Genomic DNA, 25,392 nt, shown 5'->3' on the forward strand with positions numbered 1-25,392 from the left:
AAGCCCTCTGACTGTGAATTCTAAATATTCTTCCATGAACTGCAAATCCGAGGACTGCATGGGATAATATTTTGCAGTTAAAGTAGAATACTAGTGTTTATTACTGTGCAGTGTGAAAGGGATGTGGACCTGCTTCGACCATTTCAAGGTTCTAATGAAATAGAAAATAGATTCCACAAACCTAAAGTCTGTCTCATTCTCCTATAGACCACATTCCACTTACAGTCATTAATGCCTCCCTTGGATCGTTTGAGCCTGTTTCTCAACTTTTTTTAAAGTGTCTTCTCTAGCAGCTGCTATTAACTTCCTCAATTTTTATTCCTTGATGAGACATCTGGGTGACTGTCCTTCATCTCCCCTTGCAGACGCATTTCCCAGAATCATCCCAATCAGAGCACCGGAAGCAGTACACAGCCAACCTTCACAGCACCTTCAGTGCCCTCTCTATCGGCCTGACTCAAGCAGTTTCGCAGCAAGTTTGCGGGAGCTAGAAAAAGTAAGTGTTAGGGTTTTTTTTTTAATTTGAGAGAGATGCTTGTGACTCCCTGCAAGTATATTTGATAGAAACATAAGCTGGAAATTGTGAAAAGGATGACATTATTGAATTGTATTGTCAGTGCAACATTGGCTGCATGATATTTCTGTGGTACAAAGTAGTACTTTTTAATTCTTAACAAGATGATTCACAAAACGTTGGTTAAAAAGAGGGCACAGACACATTTTACAGAGCCCCTTCTCAACAAATTTTGGGTAGTTAGCAGGGCCGACCCTAGGCAATTTTCAAATGTAAGTAAGCAGTATTTTTTGCCCCCGCCCCCTCAACCAATTACCGAATCACGGCACGGGGATGAATGCTTCTCCTCCCCCCCCCCCCCCGCCGTTCCCCTCCGAAGCCAGGAAGGGGGGGGGAGTGTGAAAGAGCACCCATCCCCAAGGCATGGAATCACAGCGTGGGAATGAGTGCTCCTTCACTCTTCCCTCCCCCCTCCTGGCTTAAGAGGGGCGGTGGGAGCCTCCCACCGCCCCTTCGAAGCCGGGAAGTGTGTGTGTGTGGGGGGGGGGAGTGCAAAAGAGCACCCATCCCCGAGGCGTGGGAAAACAACAGAAACGGCTGCAGTGGCAAGGGAGCCGCACTTCTGTTGTTTTCCCATGCTGCGGGGATGGATGTTCTTTTGCTCTCCCCCCCCCCCCTTCCCAGCTTTGGAGGGGCGGTGGGAGGGCAAGGGAGCCTAGCAGAAAGGAAAGTGGAGGCAAGCAGGCCAGCTTGCAGCCAGGCGGGCTAATTGTGCTCTCCAAGGCACCTCAACTGCGCTCTCTAGAGGACTGCGCCTTCCGCAAGTGCGTAGTTTGTGTATAGCTTGAATCACCCCTGGTAGTTAGGAAAATTTACTTTGAAAAGGAGAAATTTTCCTTTAAGAAAGGGAAATTGCATCGAATTTGTGTATATTTTGTTTCAGTGATAGCTTTGGCATGATGAAAGTGACCGAATCATGACATGATGTAAGTGAGCAACTACTTAAGTCTCCTCACTTAAAACCCAAAATTGGGACTTCCATGTGGACTGGGAAACTTAGCTGTGTGATGCTTTATGTTTGAATGATTTAAAAGTCATCTTTGTCCAATGTGCCGGTTCTTCCTTTTCTGTGCCAAGTCAAAGAGTAGGTGCTGGATCCAAATGTTTTAAAAATGTTCTATTGAAACAAGTTGATAGAAATAATTTCTCGATGATTTGGTTAGCAAGTAGTTTCCTGTTGTGACACATTCCAATGTTGCCGTTGCTTAACAAATTCTAATTAAAAATATTTTGATTTAGGTTTGACTAGACTGTTTCTCCTCCCCTTTCTTGCTTCAAATAGTGTGGTTGGTACTGGGGACCAATGAACTGGGAAGATGCTGAAATGAAGCTGAAAGGGAAACCTGATGGCTCCTTTTTGGTTCGTGATAGCTCAGATCCCCGGTACATTCTGAGCCTCAGCTTTCGATCACAGGGTATTACCCATCACACCCGAATGGAGCACTACAGAGGTAAACACGGGTACAAGGGGAAAGGCATAGACCTAGCATGATTCCTACTTTCCTCAATAAGAATTTAATTGAAATGAGAGGGATATTATACTCCAGTCTCCTAGCATTGAGCCACTCCTGCTATTAGAGTGGTGACCACTTCAGGCAGCAAAAAGCAGCAAAAGATTATTATTCTGCTACCATCTTACTTTTTCCTAGGACTTTGTACCATTTGTGTGAATGCATAGCTTGTCTGGCTTTGGGTCACCTGTGTTTTGTATGAATGTAAACCACCATATGTTTTATGCCTCAAGCTTGTGTGCTATGTTTGTCAGTATTCTACCCACTAATCAGTTTATTTATCATGTCAGAAGTGAATTGAGAATACAGTTATAATGTATAGAAAAACCACAAACAAAATTATTTGTTTGGTTGCATGCTGCAAGTCGCTTCTGGTGTGAGAGAATCAGCCATCTACAAAGACGTTGCCCAGGGAACATCTGGATGTTATCCTGCAGGGAGGCATCTCTCATGTCTCAATTATCAGTGATAGTTGCTATTATTTTGATAGGAACGTTTGTAATCTGTCTTCTATTTACTTCGTCTCTTTTGTTTCTTGGCTCAGGAACTTTCAGTCTTTGGTGTCACCCCAAATTTGAGGACCGTTGCCAGTCTGTAGTGGAGTTCATCAAGCGTGCCATCATGCACTCCAAAAATGGGAAGTTCCTGTATTTCTTGCGATCCAGGGTTCCAGGTGTGTAGTAGAACAGAGATAATTTTGTGTCCATGTCACATTTATTAAAAGAGAGGTGGGTTCTGTTGCAAAATACCATCCATGTTGATGTTAGTAATACTAACAGGTACAAACCATTCCCAGAACATTCCAGAACATTGTGATTTTTCTCTGGCATAAACAAGTCCAAGAAATGTGTTTTCTTAGCCTGAAAAAAGCCACTCTTGACATTATCAACCTTCTCTAAGCAATAGCTTTGGTGCTTCTGTCCAATTGGAAAGAGCAGTGCAAGCAAAGAGAGGGACGATGATTGCAGAGCTGAGGAATTCATGGATCCACTGTGTTCTGGATATAGCCCTTCCTAGATGCAGCCAGCTAGATCCCTCTCAGGACTTCTGTTAAGATGGCTGGCTGGTTGAAATACTTTGGGGGAGCTCCCATGACTTCTACTTGCTTCATTTGCTCTATTTGAGTGTACTGTTAGCTCTGCTTAGTTGGGGATAGAGTGAATGAGATTATTTTACAGGTTGACAGAGAAGGAATGCAGAGGATATGTTTTACTACTTAGCTTTAGCTCCTTTCAGAATGCACAGTGAACATTGTATTATGCTTATTCAGAATGCCCTGCAAATCTCTAATCTTTGGTCATGCTGGGCTTGAGGTGATGGAGTATCAGCTTAATAGCATGATGTTTCTATGTGCCTTCAGGTCAATAATAATAATAATAATAATAATAATAATAATAATAATACTTTATTTATAACCCATTTCCATCTCCCTGAGTGGACTCAGAGCGGTTCACATGGGGACTGAGCCCAAGAATCGACAGATAAAAACAGAACACAATAACAGCATATATAATTAAAGCAATAAAATAAAAATTCATAAAATACATCAGTGGGTGGAACTATTAAAATTGCAAGTGAAGGCAGGCATGTGCAAAATCGCAAGGTCATAAAATTAGGAATAGAATTAAAGTGCTAGAGATTAGGGCAGTAAACAATTAAGCCTAGGTGGTGATAAACATTGACCTATTGTTCAAAGATACATTGGAACATCCAACGTCTCACTTATCCAACCTTCACTTATCCAATGTTCTGTATTATCCAACACAGTCTACCTTTTAGTTTTTGTAAAATCTAGTGTTTTTGTAGTCAATGTTTTCAATTTTTTGATGCTAAATTCGTAAATACAGTAATTACTATATAACTTCACCATGGATTGAACTGCTTTTTTGTCAATTTGATCATAAAACATGATGTTTTGATGCTTAATTTGTAAAATCATAACCTAATTTGATGTTTAATAGGCTTTTCCTTAATCCCTCCTTATTATCCAACATTTTCACACTTATTCAACATTCTGCTGGCCCGTTTATGTTGGATAAATGAGACTCTACTGTATTCAAATTTCTGCAAAATATGGCTAGGGTGGGAGCTAATTTAATATCTGTGGGGAGAGAGTTCTAGAGCTGGGAGGCCACTGCCAAAAAGGCCCTCTCCCTTGTCCCCACTTAGATGTGTTTGGGATGGAGGTGGGAAGTGAGAGAAGGGCCTCCCCAGAAGATCTAAGAGCCCATGCTGGTTCGTAGGGGAAGATACGGTCACGCAGATAAGCAGGACCCGAGCCATTTTTTTACTTATGCCAATCTTATTGTGCGGTTTTCTTAGTATTTTTACAGAGGGACTACATCTTATTTGAGATGGAAGGAATATGACCTGTCTTGGGCCCCCAGTGGGTTTGCAAGGCTGAAAGGAGATTGAACCCCTGGTCTCCGGGGTCATAGTCCAACACTCAAACCATTGTGCTATACTGGCTCTTTCGGTAGTACCTAGTTAAGTCATATGTTTTTCATCCTGGTTTAAACCTGATGGGCAAAGGTGTTTTTCTTACCCTGTTTCTTCAAACAAACTCAACAATTGGGACTTAATGGTCAAAAGCGCACATTGCTTTGAAATACACTGCCAGTAAATTAGCTATACTGAATACCACCATAATGCAGTTATATGCAGATAAATGTTCAAGATGCATGATGGTGTAGAAGCAATGCATATTCACATCCTTTTCTTTATACTTAACTATGCTGTCCTGTGTGTATTGGCCCTATATATACAGCTCCACTTATGCCACCATCTGTTGGATAAGTCCATTGTACATTGTCCAACAAAACCACACTGCATGTATTATTATATAGCTTGTGCCTGGATATGTCACCAGTATGATGCTAGCCTCTGTGTTTCCCACAAGGGGAAAAAGTGAATTTGGTAAGCTATGGATTTTTTTTTTCAAAATTCTTGTACAAACAATTGTTTCCCCACTCTCCACACCCCAATTAGATATGACCATCCCTTTGAAAAAGCTATGCTTCCAAAGTGGGAAGTCAAGATTGTAAGCCAGGAAGGTAAAGGCGGTGGAGATTTTGGCAGAGTGCCGAGAGAGCTGGTTTCTCTTTCATCAAGTGCTTGGGTTCACACAGGAACCAGTGCTTGGCTGTACTCCAAAATAGGCAGACTATTCAAGAGCTTAACTGTGAAGCAGGTGTAAAGCCAGATATCTTTTCACACACTATGCTCCTAATCTGAGGACGCATGGGATCACATTTGCATCAAAGGCTAGCTAGGAGAGAAGTCTTTCAAATGCAGAAATGGCCAGTGTAAGAAGTCAGCTAGTGGGTTTTTGCTCTTGCTTTGTTCTGGGTTCCTGATTATTGTATATTTTATTATCTGCTGCTTCTGTCTCACTTTAAGCTGCTTCAATTACTTTAATAATTTCTTTAAAATTTGTAGGTCTCCCTCCAACCCCTGTCCAGCTCCTCTACCCAGTCTCTAGGTTCAGCAATGTGAAATCGCTACAGCATCTTTGCCGCTTCCGGATAAGACAGCTAGTCCGCATTGATCACATTCCAGAACTACCACTCCCCAAGTAGGTTCTGTCTTTTACTTAAAGCAGTGGTGGGGATCATGCAGCTCTTAAGATACTGTTAGACTCCTTGCATTCCTTACCATTGGCTATGCTGGCTACGGCTGCTGGAAGTTGCAGTCCCAACAGCATCTAGAAGGCTGCATGATTTCCAACCTGGATCAAAGGAATCTCTCTGATTTGATGTCATTATTCTCTTTTATAGTGAAATTTTATTACGGGCAGTCCCCAAGTTACGAACAAGATAGGTTCTGTAGACGTGTTCTTAAATTTGTATGTACATCAGAACAGGTACATTTTAAAGTGTGATTCCAGCCATATAAAGCTTTGGATAGCATAGGGAAGGGTTAACATCCATGTGGTGTTTGTTTTGCTTGTTCAGAGGTTTTCACCTCACTATCTGTCCCTGTGATAATTGGATTTTGAAAAATTGGGCTTGTTGTGGAAATAAGGATTGGTGATAAATTTTTGGTTGAGATATCCTTTCCCCATGATAATTCCTCCAGCAGTGAATTTCCCTTCCTAGGGCAGATTCTCTCACTTCCTGTTGTCTCCCCCCAACCTTTCTTAACTGTGTCATTTGTAATAATACAAACCCAAGTTATTTCACTTTTTCAATAGGTTACTATCCCTACTCCTGCCATACTATGTAACTAGTTTTTCAGAACCTTTTCCCATCAGCTCCATACAACATGGCCATAGTAATGCATTGTGGTAATTGTCCAAAGATCTAGAAGGCTGTTAGTTAAGATAGTCAATTTAATAGTTTAAAAACTTTTTGTATTATATTTTAAAAACTGTAAGATGCCATTTTGTTGGGATAAAAGAACATAAATAAGAAAAACCACAACTAAAGGTTTCCCCATCCTGTCTTACAATATCCTACGGGTGGGACTACATGGCATGAGATAAAATTCTGCTCTCCATGCCATTTTCTAAAAGGAAAAGGAGGTTTTTAAAAAGTACTATCTACCCATTATCTGCCTTACTTATTCTGGTTATATACAGAATATTACTCAGTGTCTGAACAATCAAGGAAGAAGGTGTCTTCGTGAATCAGGCAGACAGATGAGAGAGAAATCAGAATGTTTGTATTACTCCCCAAACAATATTCTTTTCAATAGAAATGTAAAGTGCACACAATCAGGTTTAGAGTAATGAGATGCATGTGGCTCCCAGATCTAGCTGGGTTGCATCACAGACAAAAAGCTTCACATCAAATGGCACAGGGGGGAAATATTTTTTTTTTCTAAACCCTGATGCATATATGGTTTGCAGTTCCAAGTAGTGGGATAGTGCCTGAAGCAAACTACTTGCTTGAGGGAAAACATCTGGTGATTTCCACAAATGAGTAAATCCTATATATTTTTTGCGCTGCAAAGTGTCTGGAAGGGCCTGAGGCTAGAATAGTTGCTCCTCTTTCCCTGTACCTATACTCCAGGACAAGTTGAACTGCTGTTGTGTCAGCACAAGGTTTAAAACTTCATTGTGCCAAAAGGTTATGTTGAATGTTGACAGCATATCACTGTAGGGAATAGAGAAAATGAATTTGGCTGAGGCATGGAGGGAAATAAATGGCTTAGTACTTGGGCACAGCAGGAGCTGGAAAATAAAGGTGAGTGACCTCTTCCAGATAGGTACAAATTGAATTTCAGAAGCTACATTCCAGTTGTGAATTGAGCAAAAGACAAATAAGATAGGTCCAGTGAATGGTTGCTTAAAGTTCTTACTTGCAGTAGCTTGCTTACTTATTTATATCTCACATTTCTCAATAATGAGACTCAGGGTGGCTAGAAAGCAGGCCGTATCTTTTTGAGATTTGTTTTCTGGAGGAGGAAAAAAGGTGACTTGGTTGAAAACAAAAAAATAAATAAAGAGCAAAGAGGTGTGATGTTGTGGGAAAGGCATGCAAGGTCCAGGATTGCTGGAAGCATGTTATGTATGTATTTCAGCTTTCAGACTTTGAATCTGAAAATCACTTCAGTGCTAAATCTGTAATGGAGCCGGTTTCTAAATTTCCATTTTCCCCAGTCATGGTTATGTTGTGCATTTGCACTAACAACTCTTATCTTTTGCACTGTTATGTTGTGTGCCTTATGGGAGACCCTATCACAGGTTTTACTTGGCAATATTTTTTCAGAAGGGGTTTGTCTTTGTCGGCCTCTGAGTGTGCCTTGCCCAAGTCACCCAGTGGTTTTTTTGGGGGGATTCAAACCCTGCTCTCTAAAAGGAAAGAAAAGAGAATTTAGAATCTTGTTGTTAATCTGTTTGAAACTTGACTTCAGTTCTTCCTCATCGTGTCTCTAAAAGTATTTTTGGATATTTCCCTTGGCTTTCTATTCACCTAGGCCTCTGATCTCATACATCCGCAAGTTCTACTACTATGACCCCCAGGAGGAGGTCTATCTCTCACTGAAAGAGGCTCAGCTTGTTTCCAAACAGAAGCAAGAGGCAGACACTTCAACGTAGTGAGGAGTCCTACCCCCATCTTGCTGCTGTCTCCAATGGTAAAATATGTGTTATTATATACAAAGACTAGAAGGGACTCGGGGTGGCTTACATGGCAACAAAAGTACAATACAGAACACATAAAATACAACAAAAGTTTGTCCAAATTGATGAGCAACACCAAATAACTTAAAATAACTTTCTCCCATCAGTAGGCCACTTCAGAGGGCCCCCATTCCTTGTTTTAGAAGAGGCTTCCTCAATTTGTAGAATGCATTTAACTCTGCTATGTCTCCTCTGGTGTTGGAGTCTTTTCAACATGGCCCTACCATTAAGTGTAGTGAGGACAGCTGGTTTTTGATAGTCATTTTTGAAAGGCAGTAAATGGGCAGGGCTAGGTAAGGAGAAAACCATTGTTTGAAATGGGCTTCATTAACCATCATTAAACTTTGTAGTTGGTTGGCTTTCGACAACATGGCAATCTAAAGTTAAAGTAAAGCAAGCAATCAAGCACCCCTAAGTCTTTCTTCACAGTTGCACAGGAACAGTAAGATAAATAATTGGTACAAGTGTCTGAGAAAGCAATGCGTGTCCCCAAAACCAAGCTATAGTTTATGTTGCATTTGACTTCAGCCTGATGAATCATACCACACTCTCCACATTTCCTGGGATTAAGGACACAAGTCCCCTGTGAAAATGGGAAAATTGTGTTGTCATACCATCTTCTAGAGAGTTTCCTTTTATGCAGAGAGATGGGATGGGGAATTCTAGGGAGTTTTAGTTCCAGGCGGTTACTTTGCCACACACTTCTATTATACTCTACAAGTTCTATGTAGGTTCTGGATCTGTCTTTTGCATTTTAAAGTTGAAAGGTAAGAAATATCTTTACTCAGAGGAAGCTTGCCATTTGAACACCATAGAAATGAATGCACACAACCCTATGTTTCTTCAGTTTGTAAAAAGAAGTATCCAATGTATTTTAGTAGTATAAACTTACCTTTATGTTTTTTTCTTCTCTACCCACTAGGAATTTGGTCACCAGTATTGTGTAGCTATAGAGGCTGCATTGAAACTGACTCCTGGCATAGCTTGCTTCCTGGCTGTCTCTTGAGACTCTGGAGAGGGTCCAGGGCACTCGAGAAGAAGCACAGCTGTGCATTGAAAAATGGGAGCCACAATCCCCCCTCAAAAAAATTCTGGTTCCATAAAGATGTTGAAATCTTCTGAAGCTGGACTACAAGCTCCTGAAAGGATGGAGAATGTTATTTTTCTTGTTAAATTTCTATTTTTGGTGCTTCCTTTTCACCTTCTCCCCTTTCTTTTGTGGCATGGGAAATAGCAAGCCAATTTCATGTTTTGTTTACGTGTTGGTATGGCGGGGGGAAATGTGCAGCAGATTTCTGAGATTTAAGCGGCAAAATGGGGTTTGTAGTCCAGTGGTTCTGTTTAAAAAAGACTGCTTGGAAAAGGCAAGTCTGTGCCCAAGCTGGATAGAGTCTTATATACAATCTGTGGGAGGTAGAGAGAACAGTAAGCTCTGCTGTGCCTCATGGAAGGTTTGTGGATGGTGCAATTGGAAATCAGATGAAAAGAAAAAAAATATGTTGCCTTTGCTGGAATGTCTGTAGGACATAAGTAACGTTCTGAATCTTTGGCACTTGATGTTAGCCAGATGAATAATGAATAGGTATCTTATTGGCATTTCTCTTTTTATCCCCTCCCCCCTTTAAACACTGGAATGCCATCCAAGAGGTGGCTGATAACAGTATTGGTAAACCTATCAAGCAGATATGAAATGCACAGTGGGAATCCGAATCTGATCTTGGTGTTGCAAATCAGCTTTTGTTCTGTTGCTTCCTAGAACTGAAAGGCATGTTGCCCTACTGGACAAGCAGAGTGAAAGCTCAGCCGGTGGAAGGAAATAGCTCTTGAACTCTTTTAATGAGAGTAAGCAGATTTTTGAAGCACCTTAGCCCCCATGATGCAAGAGAACAAATGAGGGGAACAGTCATTTATGATCTTCCCGCTCTGTCCAAGAGAGTATCTGTAACCAACCTTCCTGAGGAATCTGCTGATTCTGTGAAATAAATACTGTACGTAGTCTGATTTTTTCACCACCACAAGACAAAAGTTGTCATTGCAAAATAATATGACCCCCCCTTACACACACACACACACCAACTGCAATGATTGTGATGTTCAAGAGGTACCTCTCTCTCTCTCTCTCTCTCTCTCTCTCTCTCTCTCTCTCTCTCTCTCTCTTTTTTTTTTTTGGAGTCCTAAAAGTCTCTTCTTTCTCAAGATGCCGGTACTTGGATTACATTTCTTGTTTTGTTTTTTTTTAAACTGTGATATCTTATTAAGATGATATTATTTATTGTTAGTAATATATTTGTAAAGCATTTTTCATATTCTCTGTCCAAGCAGTTTTACATTTGTTTCAGCCTCCACTTCTGAAGGTTTCCGTCCTATATGCTGGATAGAGCAAACAGCGTTCAAAGTTGTGGAGACTTGACTTTGAAATTACCTTAAAAATTGGCTAGTAGCCCCCCCTCAAGTTAAATCCTGACCAAACATACACAAGACCCTTGACAGTGTCTGTTATTGCTTGTGTCCGCCCCCCCCCCCCAAAATCAGTAAGTTTAAAGAAAGTTAGACTTTTCTTCTCTCCATTTAGTACCATGTGTATGCAATGCTAAAATCAGATTTTTGGAACTTTTTATGTTTCCTCTTTGTTAGCTCTCTACTTGGTGGTGAAAAACCTGGCTCTGAGCTGTTTCTGTATTTACAGCTTGGATGGCCACCTTTCTGTGTTCTGTTCTACCCCAAAGAAGCTCCTTTTTCGTTGGTACATTCTTATCACATTTTTTTTTACTGTGAGAGGGGTAAATTCTTAATGCACTGAGCTGTAAAGCTGAGCCCTTTCCTGATGGCCCATCATCACCTACCAGTTCTCTTGGCAGCTGAGACCGTTGTATTAGACATTGGCCAATGAAGGTGTCGGTGTCTTCTACAGTGGTGAGGAAAGTTAGATTCCTGGAACTTGTTCAATTCATTGTTCTGATGCACTGGGGAAGGGATATGACCCTCTGCTGAGATGTATATGGCTACCTTAAAACTTGGCAATATGTATCAAAACAGTATCAAGGAAAATAATGGTAAAGATCTTGCTCATTTGGAACCGAAAGACATTCCATGCAAGGTGGGATCCTAAATGCACCAAGAAGATACCCCCCCCCCCCCCGCCATTTCCAGGGTTTGTATTTTGAAGTATCAACACACTGGAAAGACCCATTTGTTTCATTCTAACTAGCAAGTGTTGAAGGCGTTTGTGGTTGCAAAGGCAGATTTTAAGTGCACTGGAAATAAGCTGTAACAACCTACAAAGAGTTGAGTGAATGGCTAATAGTTTGGCTTGTATGCTGGTTGTTGGAAGTTCTCATAGTTCTTAAAAACACTGTTTTGTCATGTCCATTCTCAACTTGTTTGAAAGGGAAATCTTACTGATTCACTATGGACTTTGGAATTTATTTAGCCCTTTTCTACCTCCACCCCACTCCACTCAAAATACTTTCTTCTTGGTTCAGATAAGAAGAAATGAGAACAAACCTAAGGCCTGCACTTGTGTGGTGGTGGTGGTGGAGGAAATGTTTTTTAATATACAGTTCAAACACGCACAAAACATGCCCTAAAGACCGTACTAGGGGTCTGTTATCTGCCCATACCCTTTGGTTGAACTGTGAGCACCTCTAGAACTCCATTGACTTAACTACTGAGTAGCAAAAGACAGTTGTGTGTAAATATCGTTCAGGGAGTAAGTTGGCCTCCCTGGACTACTGTTGTGTTTCTTTTAAGTCTTCTGTGATGGATTTCCTATAAAAAGAGAGCATGCATGTGTATGTGAGAGAAATTCTTCCTTTATAAGGTTATGTGTTGAACTTTCTTTTGAAAATGGATGGATAGATGTGGGTGAGGTGAGTGTTAGGCAGCAAATATTAAATCCTGCACTCTACCTTTTTAGGGGAAGAGGTTGTCCTCTTATTAAAACTCTGTTTTGGCATTTTGTGCTTGTAGCATCTGTTATTCTCTAATAATAATTAGCTGGGGAGGTGTTGATGGTTCTTTAGAATCAACCACCCCATTTGAGTTTACTACATTGATTGTATTTAGGTTGGACATGGAGTTTCTGGACATATTTCAAATTAGAAGTGGGCACCTTTGGCCTTCTTGATGTTTTGGACTACAGCTCCCACAATTTCCACACCCCTGTGCTCGATATTTGACTTTTGACTTCAATAAATAATGCTCTTCCCTCCCCCAATATCTACCACAGGAAGTAAGGAGTAAATATCTTCTGGCCAGTAATATTTCCTGATGACATCAACCTTGGAGGAAAATGGGATACTATTTGACCTTAATTATGCTACCTTGGCCGCATGAAAAAATAACAGTATTTCCATAAGTACTTGATGTAGGGTTCAGTTGGGAAAAAAAGGCTTTGTTGATTGACCAATAGCAGATGATTTATGTCAGAAATGCAGAAAAGTATCCTGTGTTGTTTTATAGAGGTACAGCAATAGGCTTTTGGGTTTGCTGGATTTATATATAACTTTAAGCCTGAGATGAGGTTCAGGTGTATCTTAAAACAGTCTTGCTCTTAATTGCTTCAACATTTTTGAAAAACGTAGGTGCTAACTTGAGGCAAAAAAGAGCAGACCAAGCTCCATAAATCAGACTGTTTTTTATTCTTGTCCTTAAACCCAGTGTCTATCATGTTGTTACTCTGCCCCAGCTCATTTACTTGATGTTTCTCAAGAATGATAATGAATGTGTGTGTATCTGACATAATTAATTTAATGAGCAGGCTAAAATGGTCAGACACTATAGAAAACCTATGCACTCATGAAAAGATTTCATTTAGTCTTGAAAAGACTGAATTCCCCTGTGGAGAGAAATGTGTACTTTCAAAATGTAATGGATTTCAAATGTTATTCACTAGAACAGAGGTGTTTGGGCTTCCAAACAACTCTGTTCCAGATGTTTGGGCCTCCAATCCCCAGAAGCCCTAGCCAGCTTGTCCAAAGGCCAGGAATTCTGGGAGCTGTAGTCCAAAAACACCTGGAGGATCACATGTTTGATACCACTGCGCTAGAGGAGAAAAGTAATCCACTATAATGCTGTTGGCATAAATGTAGCTTGGACAACTGTAAGAAAACAATGCAAGAACCAAGTCAACCTGTCCTCAATTAAATAATTAAATCAATTTGTTAATTGTCCAGAATTTCACAGAACTCTCCATCATGCAACATGAAGATATTATATGTGGCCACCTTTTTCCCTGAATGTTTCAGCTTTTTTTCATTTGCATTCATACGACTGTGCCAAGCAAAGATGTGTGGTATGCCTATATGAGACAACTTGTATTCAGTCAAGCACTTTTGAGTGTTTCCTTTAAAACAAGTTGCCTGTTAGTTCAGTTACTGTTCTCATGTTGTTATGGAGAGCATCATTTGAGAGAGGATGAACAACTTGCTCAAGACCGACACATAAGTCAGTTGTGCATTCAAACAGAAGGCGAAAGTTATGAGGCTAATTATTCTCAATAGCTTCACAACTGCATCTAGGTCTTTTAGGTAGTGAAGGAGATTCCTTTGTGTAAATTTTATTATTGTGGTTTATGTTTTGGTCCAGGAAGGGTAGCTAGATTACAGCCCACACAATGCAATTTAAAACTGTGTAGGTTTGCCCTAAATTTCAGGCTGAAGCTTTTTCACTTTATCTTATCATCGCAGCTTTTGACCTATCTTCTTGCCCCCCATTGTTTCATCCTTTCTGTAGCCCATGTGTTGTAGACTACTAGCCACCTGGCAGTCCCTCTTGTCTGCATGGGCCCAGGAAAGTAATAGAACTCAGAAGCTTATCAACCTTTCTGGTTGATCACAACTCAAAGCTGGTGAGTTGTGATCATCCTATGCACTGAAAATGGTACTGGGTTTACTGAGACCTCCATAGGTTTGTGGGGCAGTGAAATTACTAGACCAGAGCCGTCTAGTCTAGTTTACCTCTGAAAGGGCTACATGAGCCCATTTGTGTGACTGCCACTTGTTTCACATCTTAAGCTATCTTCAATGTCAGTGAACATCTTCAAACAGTTGCAGGGTTTTTTCCCAGGCTGGTGTTGGGTACTAGTCAATGAAAAAGTCTTTTACAGTAGTGCAAAAACACATATGTCTTATTGTACGTCAGCATAGAGTTTGCATTTGGGGCACGTCATACCATTTACAGATTGAATGCCCAAAATGCTACAGCTTCACTGTTACCAGTCTTTTTTAGTTAAAGAAGGGGGGTAGAATACATGGAATTAAATATGTATACCTCAGTCATAACACTGAAAAGCTAGTGTAGGTACACAACTTCAGTGTCTTGTGTGAATTGAAAGGTTGCATATTCCAGGAAAGTTGGTTCAATACCTTACTGCACTGTTAACAGATTTTTTTTACATTGATTTTGCTCAGTTTCCGAGTATGCTTTGTGTGTTTGTATGTGCGTGAGTATTTAATTTATTAAAACAGCTGCTGTAACTTATTTTCAGAACTATAAAAGTGTGAAAACAAAACAAAAATAATTGAGACTTGCAGGCCAATCTTAAAAGTTTTGTGCTTGGCAGGAGAGGGACAAAAAGACATTTTATATGAAAATGAATGCACTTTGGGTGTGTTTAGACATTTGGGGGGAGGGGGGTCAGGCTGTTTTATAGACTGAGTTCTGAATGGCCTTGTGTGTATATATTGTATCAATAGGCACGTTTTTGGTTTCTCATTTGAAAGCATTTGTAACTGCTGCAGGGTCCTGTCTGTAAAATGGATGTATTGAATAAGTTTGCCTCATAGTTGGGGTGGAACGTTTTTCTTTATCTCTCTTTTGTTTCCTCCTTTTTGGGTAAATTTTGTCAACCATGGGAGAGAACTTTGCCCCTCTCCTGTTTGTATCTCATTTCTATTGTGGGTTGTTTTTTTGTTTGTTCTATTGGCCTATGGGTGGTTGTTCGACAGGGTTGGTGGGGAGAGAGGGGTTTGAAATAAAATACTTAAACAGACCTTGATGTTCTCTGTTTTGTTTTGGAGGAGATGAAAGTTGACTTAGATTAATTAAACTTTGCTTGATAGCACTTCAGGTGTGTAAAATGCTTTGCTTTATCTCATAAATATAACCTTGGCCGGCCTTAGAATTAGGCAGCAGTTGAGAGAAAACAGGCATGGTAGTCCCCAGCCTTTCCTCCTGAATTCTCACATTTGTCATACAGTCCTACATGTCTACCCCTGAATTAGATTGTGCCCTTCAGTGGCAGTAGAGAACATTGCCTCAGCCCCTTTAAGTATGACATATCTGTAAGTCTTTACTGTACATGGAAAGATAGGAAGGGAACATTTTATATTTTACTTCAAGCAGCAATATGCCTTGAGCTGGAATATAGTATTCTGTGGGCCAAGTGTAGCTTGTGGGCTGCATGTGACATCACCCCACCGGCCCAGGTTATTTTTATGAACCCCATAGAGCAGTGGTTCTCAACCTGTGGGTCCCCATGTGTTTTGGCTACAACTCCCAGAAATCCCAGCCAGTTTACCAGCTGTTAGGATTTCTGGGAGTTGAAGGCCAAAACATCTGGGGACCTACAGGTTGAGAACCACTACCATAGAGTCAACATTTTCCTTCGTAATGCCCCCAGATACACTCTTAAGGCACATGGGAGGTTATTTCCACCCAAGAGAAGGCTTTCTGAAACAGGAAGTTTCTTTCACCTTTAGAAATGTACTTTCCTGGGGCTAAAATTACCCTGAAAAGCCCAAACACATGATAATAAATAATATTTCCCCTCTTGTCTCCTAGAAGACATTTGGGAATGTGACATGACTGGCGGTACTAAAAGTGTATTGAATTTTTGCTGAACATGCATAAGCTGTTTCTCATACAAGTCTAAATGAAAACAGTGGCCACATGATTTCAGAGGGATTTTGCTTAAAAGAACCCCAAAACAAGACCAGCCATTTCAACAATTAAAAGGATAGAAAACACCCATTGGAGATACCTCCAGTTAGACAATCAGAAGGTGTAACCATACAGCAGGTTTCAAAGCTCTATTTTTGATGAAATGCTTCTTTCTTCCAAAGTGAAGTGACAAGTGGAAAAGTAGGGTTTAATTGCACCATTGTGCCACCTTGTGTCTGAATGGAGATATTACAAAGGTTACTTCTATGGAACATGCTAATACAGATTGATAGTTCCTTATCTGAAATACTTGGGATCAGAAGTGCTTTGGATTGTTTTTTTCTTTTTGGCATTTGGGATACCTGGATTTGCACATACATACATAAAAAGATATCTTGGAGATGTGATCCAAATCTAATCACAAAATGCACATACTTTTCATATATACCTTTATACACATAACCTGAATGCAATTTTAGACAGGAAAATTTTAAAATTGAAATAACTTTGTGTATGAAACAAAGTTAGTGTGCATTGACCCATCAGAAAGCAAAGATGTTACTCTCTCAGCCTCACATGTGGATCTCAGATTTAGAGAGTTTGGATGATCGGTGTTCAAGCTGTAATAACTTGTCTCCAGAAACCAGTTTAGTGTATGACTCCTGTTCTGGCCAAACTAGATGTAAACATGAGAACACTTTGACTATTCTTGACAGCTTTGATCTAGGTGAACGATGTTCATAATTTCTTAAAGTGCTATTTTCCCTATTTAAAGTTTAATTAGATGATAAAAATCTAAGATAGCAATGATATATTTCACTATGCTTCCAGTAATACAGACTGATGAACCTGAACTGGTATGAAAGCCATCAGATATTCACAAGCGCACCAACTGAGCAGGAAATAAAGTTCTCTGTGTTGAACAGTCCAACTTTTGCAAGAGAGGAAAAAGTTCTCAGTTTGGCCTGGAATTAAAAACCTGCTTTGTGTCGAGGCAAAGTAACATGGGAGCTTTTACATGTAGGACTAGGAGATTTCATTAGAACTGTTTTCAGTGGAAGTCTAGGGTGAAAGGATCTCTGCACAATGAAGACATTGACCTGTCAGAATTCCACCCCTACAACATTTCCCTTCCACCCCCACATTTCTGGCATTTCTGTAACTTGAAATTTAAGTCAAGCATTTTGATACATCCAAGAAAAAACGTCGAGCAAAGTGAATAAGGGAATGTGAACATAGCAAATATAAAAGTTCTAAATGTGAATTATTTACAGTTTGTCTCTGTAAACTAGAAATTTGAAAACTGCACAAACATTTCAGTTGATATATTTTTTATTCGGGAAGCAGTGCCCTCATTGCTCCACCCCCCCCCCCCACCCCAATTGTTTTGGCTGGTAACTACATCCATCACTTTTGAGTTAGTGGCAAACCTGGAAATCCACTTGAACCACACTGAAAGCTGTTTCTGCCTTCCTTGTATATTTTTGTTCAGTATTTGCAAATTAAAGTTATTTCTAACTTTTTCCTCTTTAAAGTATCTTGATAAATTAATGTGATTTGTGCTGAAGTGACTTTATGGACCAAAGAAATCTGAGTATGGGAATAAGCGGATCCAAATGAGACTTGTGTCATCTTACAGCAAACCAAATCCTCCCCATAACAGAAAACTGCAACTAGCCCCCTCCTCTTCTTTCAGTTTTAAATCAAGATTCTTCAAACCCCATTCCATGCCTTCGACAGATTAAAGACCCAGAGAAAGACAGAATGAGGCTAGCTAGTTTGATCTTGCATGACTCCACCTATAGATATGCAAGCATCTGCCAGCCACCCAAAAACCGCTGTGAGCCTCTGCTGCTTGTGGGAGTCTGACAGCAGGAGGGAAGAGTTCAATTATTTAAGGTGCTCCTTCCATTGCATACCCTTATTTTTTGTTTGTTTTTTTCTTTTGGATATATTTTGCTTTGAACCAAGATACAACCTGCTTACTGTTTGCTGAATGCTGTTTTGTTCCTTTGGGAAAGTAGAGCATACTTGCCTGGTGGCCTTAGGCAAACATCCCTGCACCATTCCACACTACACATTAAAAGTACCATGATTCCACTTTGTTTATTTACTTTGTTTATATCCTGCCCTTCTCATCCCAAAGGGGACTGACTCAGGGTGGCTCACAACAAAAGGCCCAATTTGATGCCTCATATACATACATGAAATAAAACTAACCATCTAAATTGAAACCAATAATTAAAACATATCAATCATAAAACAAGTTAATTAAAACCACGCAACCCAAAGGCATATTCCAGGAGCCATTCTGGTCATACTGAAATCCAGTAAGGCCTTCGACAAAGTTCCCCACGACCTTCTGGCAAACAAACTAGTAAAATGTGGTCTAGACAAAACTACGGTCAGATGGATCTGTAATTGGCTAAGTGAACGAACCCAAAGGGTGCTCACCAATGCGTTGTCTTCATCATGGAAAAAAGTGACAAGTGGAGTGCCGCAGGGCTCCGTCCTGGGCCCGGTTCTGTTCAACATCTTTATTAACGACTTAGACGAAGGGTTAGAAGGCACGATCATCAAGTTTGCAGACGACACAAAACTGGGAGGGATAGCTAACACTCCAGAAGACAGGAGCAGAATTCAAAACGATCTTGACAGACTAGAGAGATGGGCTGAAACTAACAAAATGAAGTTCAACAGGGATAAATGCAAGATACTTCACTTTGGCAGAAAAAATGTAAATCAAAGATACAGAATGGGGAATGCCTGGCTTGACAGCAGTGTGTGCGAAAAAGACCTTGGAGTCCTCGTGGACAACAAGTTAACATTTTGATACGCATGTTTTTGAGTAATTTACCGCCGATCTCTGGACCTGAATATACTGTATAAAACTCATTTATCCCGAAATGGTTTATGTTAATATACTTGGCTATGGTCCCCGTCCCCTTGATCGAGGTTGCTGTAAGTGTTATTTATTGCTTATTTAATTGTATAGTTTTATCTGTTTTAATAATATTTTTAGGGGCCCCTGGTGGCACAGTGCTGCTGAACTTGTGGACCAAAAGGTGCCAGATTCAAATCCCGGGAGCGGAATGAGCACCCGCTGTTAGCCACAGCTCCTGCCAACCTAGCAGTTCAAAAACATGCAAATGTGAGTAGATCAACAGGTACCGCTCCGCCAGGAAGGTAATGGCGCTCCATGCAGTCATGCCGGCCACATGACCTTGGAGGTGTCTATGGACAATGCCGGCTCTTCGGCTTAGAAATGGAGATGAGCACCGACCCCCAGAGTCGGTCACGACTGGACTTAACATCAGGGGAAAACCTTTACCTTTACTAATAATATGTTTATTATACTGTTACGTAATGCACTTATTGTTCTTATGATTGGAAACCTCCCTGAGTTGCTTCTGGGAGATAGGGCGGTATATAAACAAAGTTTTTTTATTTATTATTATTATTATTATTATTATTATTATTATTATTATTATTATTTTATTATGACACAGCAAACAAGATAGATATGCTGGATTTCATATCACAAAACCACAAGTCGAACACTTCCCAAGTGTCTAGGACTGTGTGATGTATTATCGGATGATGCACGCAGATCCCAGCAGGGTGGCCTTTTGTAGCTGGCAGATCGTAATTTTGTCAATGTCTATTGTTTCCAAATGCCGGCTGAGATCTTTTGGCACGGCACCCAATGTGCCCATCACCACCGGGACCACCTGCACTGGTTTCTGCCAGAGTCTTTGAAGTTCAGTCTTGAGGTCCTGATAGCGGCTGAGTTTTTCCTGTTGTTTTTCGTCAATGTGACTGTCACCTGGGATGGCGACATCAATGATCCAAACCTTGTTCTTTTCCACAACTGTGATGTCTGGTGTGTTGTGTTCCAGAACTTTGTCAGTCTGGATTTGGAAGTCCCACAGTATTTTTGCATGCTCATTTTCCAATACATTATTATTATTATTATTATTATTATTATTATTATTATTATTATTATTATTATTATTATTATTATTTAGATGAACCCTGAGAGGCAGAAAAGGGGAGTGAACAGGTCAAGAGCATGTCAAGAGCATGTCATGCTGTTTGTATGGCAACTACCCCAAAACCCTTACTAGCATTTCTGTGAGTGTTTTGGGGACCTGTCCTCTACAAAGTAATGATCTGACTGCCCAGATAATTTCCATGCTATCCTTCCTTCCCCTCTTTCTTTCCACACCTTTCTCATTCCTCCTTGTTTGCCCTTTGCCCACTTTGTCTGCCATTCCAACACACACAAAAACACAAGCACTGACTCAGCAGGCAGGGAAGGGGTTATCACAGTCAACTTCCAACTCTGAGCTTTTCAGCACAATAAAGTAGATCACGAGGTGCAGGAACCAAAGCCACTCTGGGCTTGGGAAATGCAGTCTGGTGGGCAGAGCTTTCAAAGGAATGCTTTGTTCTCCATCACAACCAGCAGCACCATCATAAATGTACATCCAAGGCAAGGAAGATTTCAGCAGCTGTGCTTTCTACTATGTTCCAAAACAGAACACACGGTGAAATTGTGTGTTTGTGTGTATGTGCCTTCAAGTGGCCTGTTGGCTTGTGACGATCCCATGAATTTCATAGGGTTTCTCAGGCAAGGAATACTCAGATGTGGCTTTGCCAGTTCCTCCCTCTGAAATATATCCAACAGCACCTGCCACTGCTTGGATGTCCAGTAGGCTTGATAACTTTCTACATCTCTTTCGGTTGTTTAAAGCACGTTTTTTCTGTCTGGAGAGCAGGTGCTGCCATTATTATGTCCAGCCCACCTTCTTCCAAATACTTTATGCCTTTTTAAGGAATATTTCTTCATTTATGCTTGGTCGCTGTAGCTTTCCAGTCTGTCCGGAATTCCAGGCCTCCCATTCTTTTCATCTCACAACTCCACACCCCACACCGCCACCATACCAGCACAATACAGGCCCTTTTGTCCACACCCACCCTCCTTGTTCCTCAAAGGACTGAATCCGGCCCCCACCCTTCAGATCTCAGCTTTTAATTTCCCATTAATGTCTTAAAAAGAAGCAAAGTTTCTACTGCCAGCTCCCTTCTCTTTTCAATCCCCCCCCTTCCCGCCATACCACCACCGCTATATCCACTCATTTCCTGGAGTGGTTCAAAGCTCCACACGCTTGGAGACAAAAAGCAGCATTCTTGTAGGGCTCCAATCAAATAAAGAGGCACCATCTGCTTTATGATCTACACGCCTGCCTCATAATAGCTTCCCTGTTGCATCCCTCCAGCTAGACACTGAGCCTTACAGAGTCTCCATCAAGCAACAGTCTGTGCTTCAGAGACCTGCAGGGGCTAAAGACAGGGATGATAAGTTCAGACTAATATGGGAAAATAGCTTTTTTTTTTAATACCAAGACCACTTCCTCTCCAATCCTGAAGTCCCCAAAGTTTCCTTGCCCATTTCACCCAACTCCTTTAGCCCTGATGCAAAGAAACACCTTCCAAACAAGTCGAAGTATACACAGTTATTCCTCCATGTATGTGGTTGTGACATTTGCAGATTTGATTATTCAGGAATTAGATTTAAATATTCTCTCTTGGAAAGTCTAGATCAGTGGTTCTCAACCTAGGGGACAGGACCCCTGAGGGGTTGCGAAGGGGTATCAGAGGGGTCACCAAAGACCACCAGAAAACACATATTTCAGATGGTCTTAAGAACCCCTTTGGGTAGATAAAGAGACAGGTTTTGCAGAAAGAGATGGTTTTTGGAACAACATAATGAAGAATGAGCAAAAATTAATTACAAAATTATATAAAAAACTATTAGAGTGGGCCACAGTAGAAAATCAGTTAAAGGGATGTATGGTGAAATGGGTTCAGAATGTGGGGCACCAGATTCAATTAAAAAATTGGGAGAAGATCTGGAACCAGGGCCTTAGATATACATATGCATACGATATGCGAGAGAATTGGCTAAAAATGCAATATAGGTGGTATACCACCCCCTATAAAATTTCTAAACGTTATAAGAACGCATCTGACAAATGTTGGAAATGTGAACAACAGACGGGCACTTTTTATTATTTATGGTGGACATGCCCAAAAGCTCAACTTTACTGGAGAGACATTAATGAAGCTATACAAACAATTTTAAAGATAAAAATCAAAAGAGAACCGAAGTTTTTCTTATTGGGAATGTTAGACATTGATCAGGACAAAAATAAAGAGATTTTGTTTAGTTACTTGGTAACGGCTGCCAGAATAACATATGCCAGGTTTTGGAGACGAAAGGAGATTCCAAATAAGGAGGAATGGCTAAATAAAGTTATGGAGGTGATGGACAAACTCACATATTGGTTATCTTCAAATCAAAGTTTACCGAAGAAAGAGACTAATTGGGACCTGGTAAAGGATTATCTAAAACAAATGAAACTGGAACCTATCTATTGATTTAGATGCAATCTTTGAGATTATCGAGGACGAAGGGGATGCGGTGATCTATGAATTTTTATATTTATAGTTGTCTTTTTTATGATGAACCAGTTAAAGTTAGATGGAAGTCAACAAACTCTTTTTTCCCCTCTTCTATCTTATTTCCTACTTTACTGTAAACAAACAATGTTCTCCCATTTTCGATGTGCAAACTTTATTACCGGTTAAGCCTTTATCCCGTTTTTTGTTTTGTTTTTTCTCTTTCTTTCTCATATCCCTTAATATAAAATTTTCAATAAAAATATTTGACCAAAAAAAAAAATGAACCCCTTTGACAGAGAAGGCTGAAGATCTCTCTGCCTGTGCCAGGTTTGGTCCAGATCCATCATTGTCCACAGTACTGTCTGGATGTAGGTGAACTACGACTCCAAAACACAAGGTCAATGCCCACCAAATCCTTCCAGTATTTTCTTTTGGTCATGGGAATTCTGTGTGCCAAGTTTGATTCAATTCCATCATTGGTGGAGTTCAGAAGGCTATTTGACTGTAGGTGAACTATAAATCCCAGCAACAACTCCCAAATGTCAAGGTCAAACTATCAGTGTTCACATTTGGGTATATTGAGTATTTTTGCCAAGTTTGGTCCAGGTCCATCATTGTTTGAGTCCACAGTGTTCTCTGGATATAGATGAACTATCACTCCAAAACTCAAGGTCAATGCCCACCAAACCCTTCTAGTATTTTCTGTTGGTCATGGGGGTTCGGTGTAGGAAATTTGGCCCAATTCTATTGTTGGTGGGGTTAGAAATGCTCTTTGATTGTAGGCGAACTATAAATCCCAGCAACTACAACTCCCAAATGAAAAAATTACACCCCCCCAACCTCACTAGTATTCGATTTTGGGTGTATTGGGTAACATCCTCATACAGAAAAATGCATAGATTTTTAACAAATATGTATGGATATCCATGCAGACAATAAAATAAAATATCACAACCAGATGCAGAAATGAGATGGGACAGAAGCATAGATTTATGCCCTCTTGCATTTCACAGATGAAAAAAAATGGACACTTGATGGCCAGGAAATATTAGAGTGTAGTCAAGAAAAATTAAGGAGTATAACTTTTATCTAAAAGGTAAGATGCACCTGATATCCTTTGTTGTTTTTACATATCTTGTGTCCCCAAACAGCCACATCACACCAGGTGCAACACAGACGTGTATATCTATGTCTTCAAGTTGCCTGTTGACCCATGGCAAGGAATGCTTATAAGTGGTTTACTAGTCCCTTCTAGTCTGAAATATAACACTTGGCACTGATTGATAGTCCATTTTATAAAATCCAGGACACATACCGTATGTGATTAAGATAGCAAAAGTTATTAATGAGGAAAAACACACAAACTAGGAACCCTGAAGCACTTTGCTTTTGCCTGGGCCTTTTGGGGAAGGGAAAATGCTGTCCTCCCTTGTAACTTAAAGCATTTTGCATATTGAACTCAATTTACAGTAACTGAAGTAAGCAGAGGACAAAGGATGAAATTGGAAATTTTAAATGCAAATGAAAAGGTAGGATGGCTATCTCCATCAAATCAAGGCAGTTGGAGTGTGTGCAAAACCATCTGATCTCAGAAGCTAAGCAGGACAAAGTCTTGTTAGCACTTGGATAGGACACCTAGCAATATAAGCTACTGTATATAGAGGCTGTGTGTGATGCTGGGGAAGGCAAGGTGGGGTCTGCAATAGCATTCATGGTCTGTTAAAGAACTCCAATATGCTGATGATAATGTAGTCTGTGTGCATTTAGAAGAAGATCTACAAGCCACTCTAAACAACTTTGCAGAATCATATGAGAAGCTCAGCCTCTCATTGAACATAGAGAAAATCAAAGTGCTCTTCTAGCAGTCACCAGCCAATCCCTCTGCAATGCCATATTAACTGTTTCCGCTACCTTGGCAGCCACTTCTCCACAAAAATCAACATTGACACTGAAATACAACACTGCCTGAGCTCTACAAGTGCAGCATTTCCCCAAATGAAGCAGAGAGTGTTTGAAGGAGCAAACACCACCAGCATTGAAGCAATGTTCCTATGCCATCAACTCCACTGGACTGGCCACGTTGTCCGAATACTCGATCACCGTCTTCCAAAGCAGTTACTATACTCACAATGCAAGAACAGAAAACAGAATGTTGGTGGACAGGAAAAGAGATCTAAAGTTGGGCTTAAAGCTAACCTTAAAAACTGTGGCATAGACACCGAGAACTGGGAAGCCCTGGCCCTAGCTGGACATGAGCGCTCTAGCTGGAGGTCAGCTGTGACCAGCAGTGCTGTGGAATTTGAAGAGGCATGAATGGAGAAACATGCCAAGAGGAAGGAGCATCAAGCCAACTCTTACTGGGACCGCCTTCCACCTGGAAACCAATATCCTCACTGTGGAAGAACATGCAGGTCAAGAATAGGGCTTTACAGTCACCTACATATCCACTGCCAAGACACTACACTTGGAAGGCATCATACTTGGACAACAAGGCATTGTCTAATGAATGAATGATGGTGGATTTCCCTATAGGCAACTTGTTGGTTGTTGTACAAAGAACTCAGTGAATAAGATAGGCCTTTGGTCTGATCCAGAACCTTATGTTATGTTCAAAGAACTCAGTGAATAAGATAGGCCTTTGGTCTGATCCAGAACCTTATGTTATTTTTACTCATATTATTATAGGGCTTACCAAGTGTAATAAATACATGTTGTAATGAGTGCATTCCACACGTCCAACTTTCTGCTTCCCCTCAAAGTTCTCTGCACTGGAATCTTGATGGTCTTTGTTCATGCTTGATCTCCATCTCCTGGGCAAGGACAAAAAATATCTC

General features: G+C 40.5%; 1 protein-coding gene across 2 annotated transcripts in view; it reads left to right on the forward strand.

Moving 5' to 3' along the window:
- The window catches only part of socs7 (suppressor of cytokine signaling 7), a 33,065-nt gene extending 17,865 nt beyond the window's left edge, over positions 1 to 15,200 (forward strand). For both annotated transcript variants that reach the window (XM_062983970.1, XM_062983969.1), the window contains 6 exons: positions 366 to 496; positions 1,857 to 2,025; positions 2,630 to 2,758; positions 5,524 to 5,659; positions 8,005 to 8,163; positions 9,132 to 15,200. In XM_062983970.1, coding sequence (XP_062840040.1) covers positions 366 to 496; positions 1,857 to 2,025; positions 2,630 to 2,758; positions 5,524 to 5,659; positions 8,005 to 8,125 — 686 coding nt within the window. In that variant the 3' untranslated portion in view covers positions 8,126 to 8,163; positions 9,132 to 15,200. The remainder of the gene's footprint in view (positions 1 to 365; positions 497 to 1,856; positions 2,026 to 2,629; positions 2,759 to 5,523; positions 5,660 to 8,004; positions 8,164 to 9,131) is intronic.
- The last annotated feature ends 10,192 nt before the right edge of the window (positions 15,201 to 25,392 follow it).

This window comes from Anolis carolinensis, chromosome 6 (genome assembly GCF_035594765.1).
Source record: "Anolis carolinensis isolate JA03-04 chromosome 6, rAnoCar3.1.pri, whole genome shotgun sequence".
Taxonomy (NCBI): domain Eukaryota; kingdom Metazoa; phylum Chordata; class Lepidosauria; order Squamata; family Dactyloidae; genus Anolis; species Anolis carolinensis.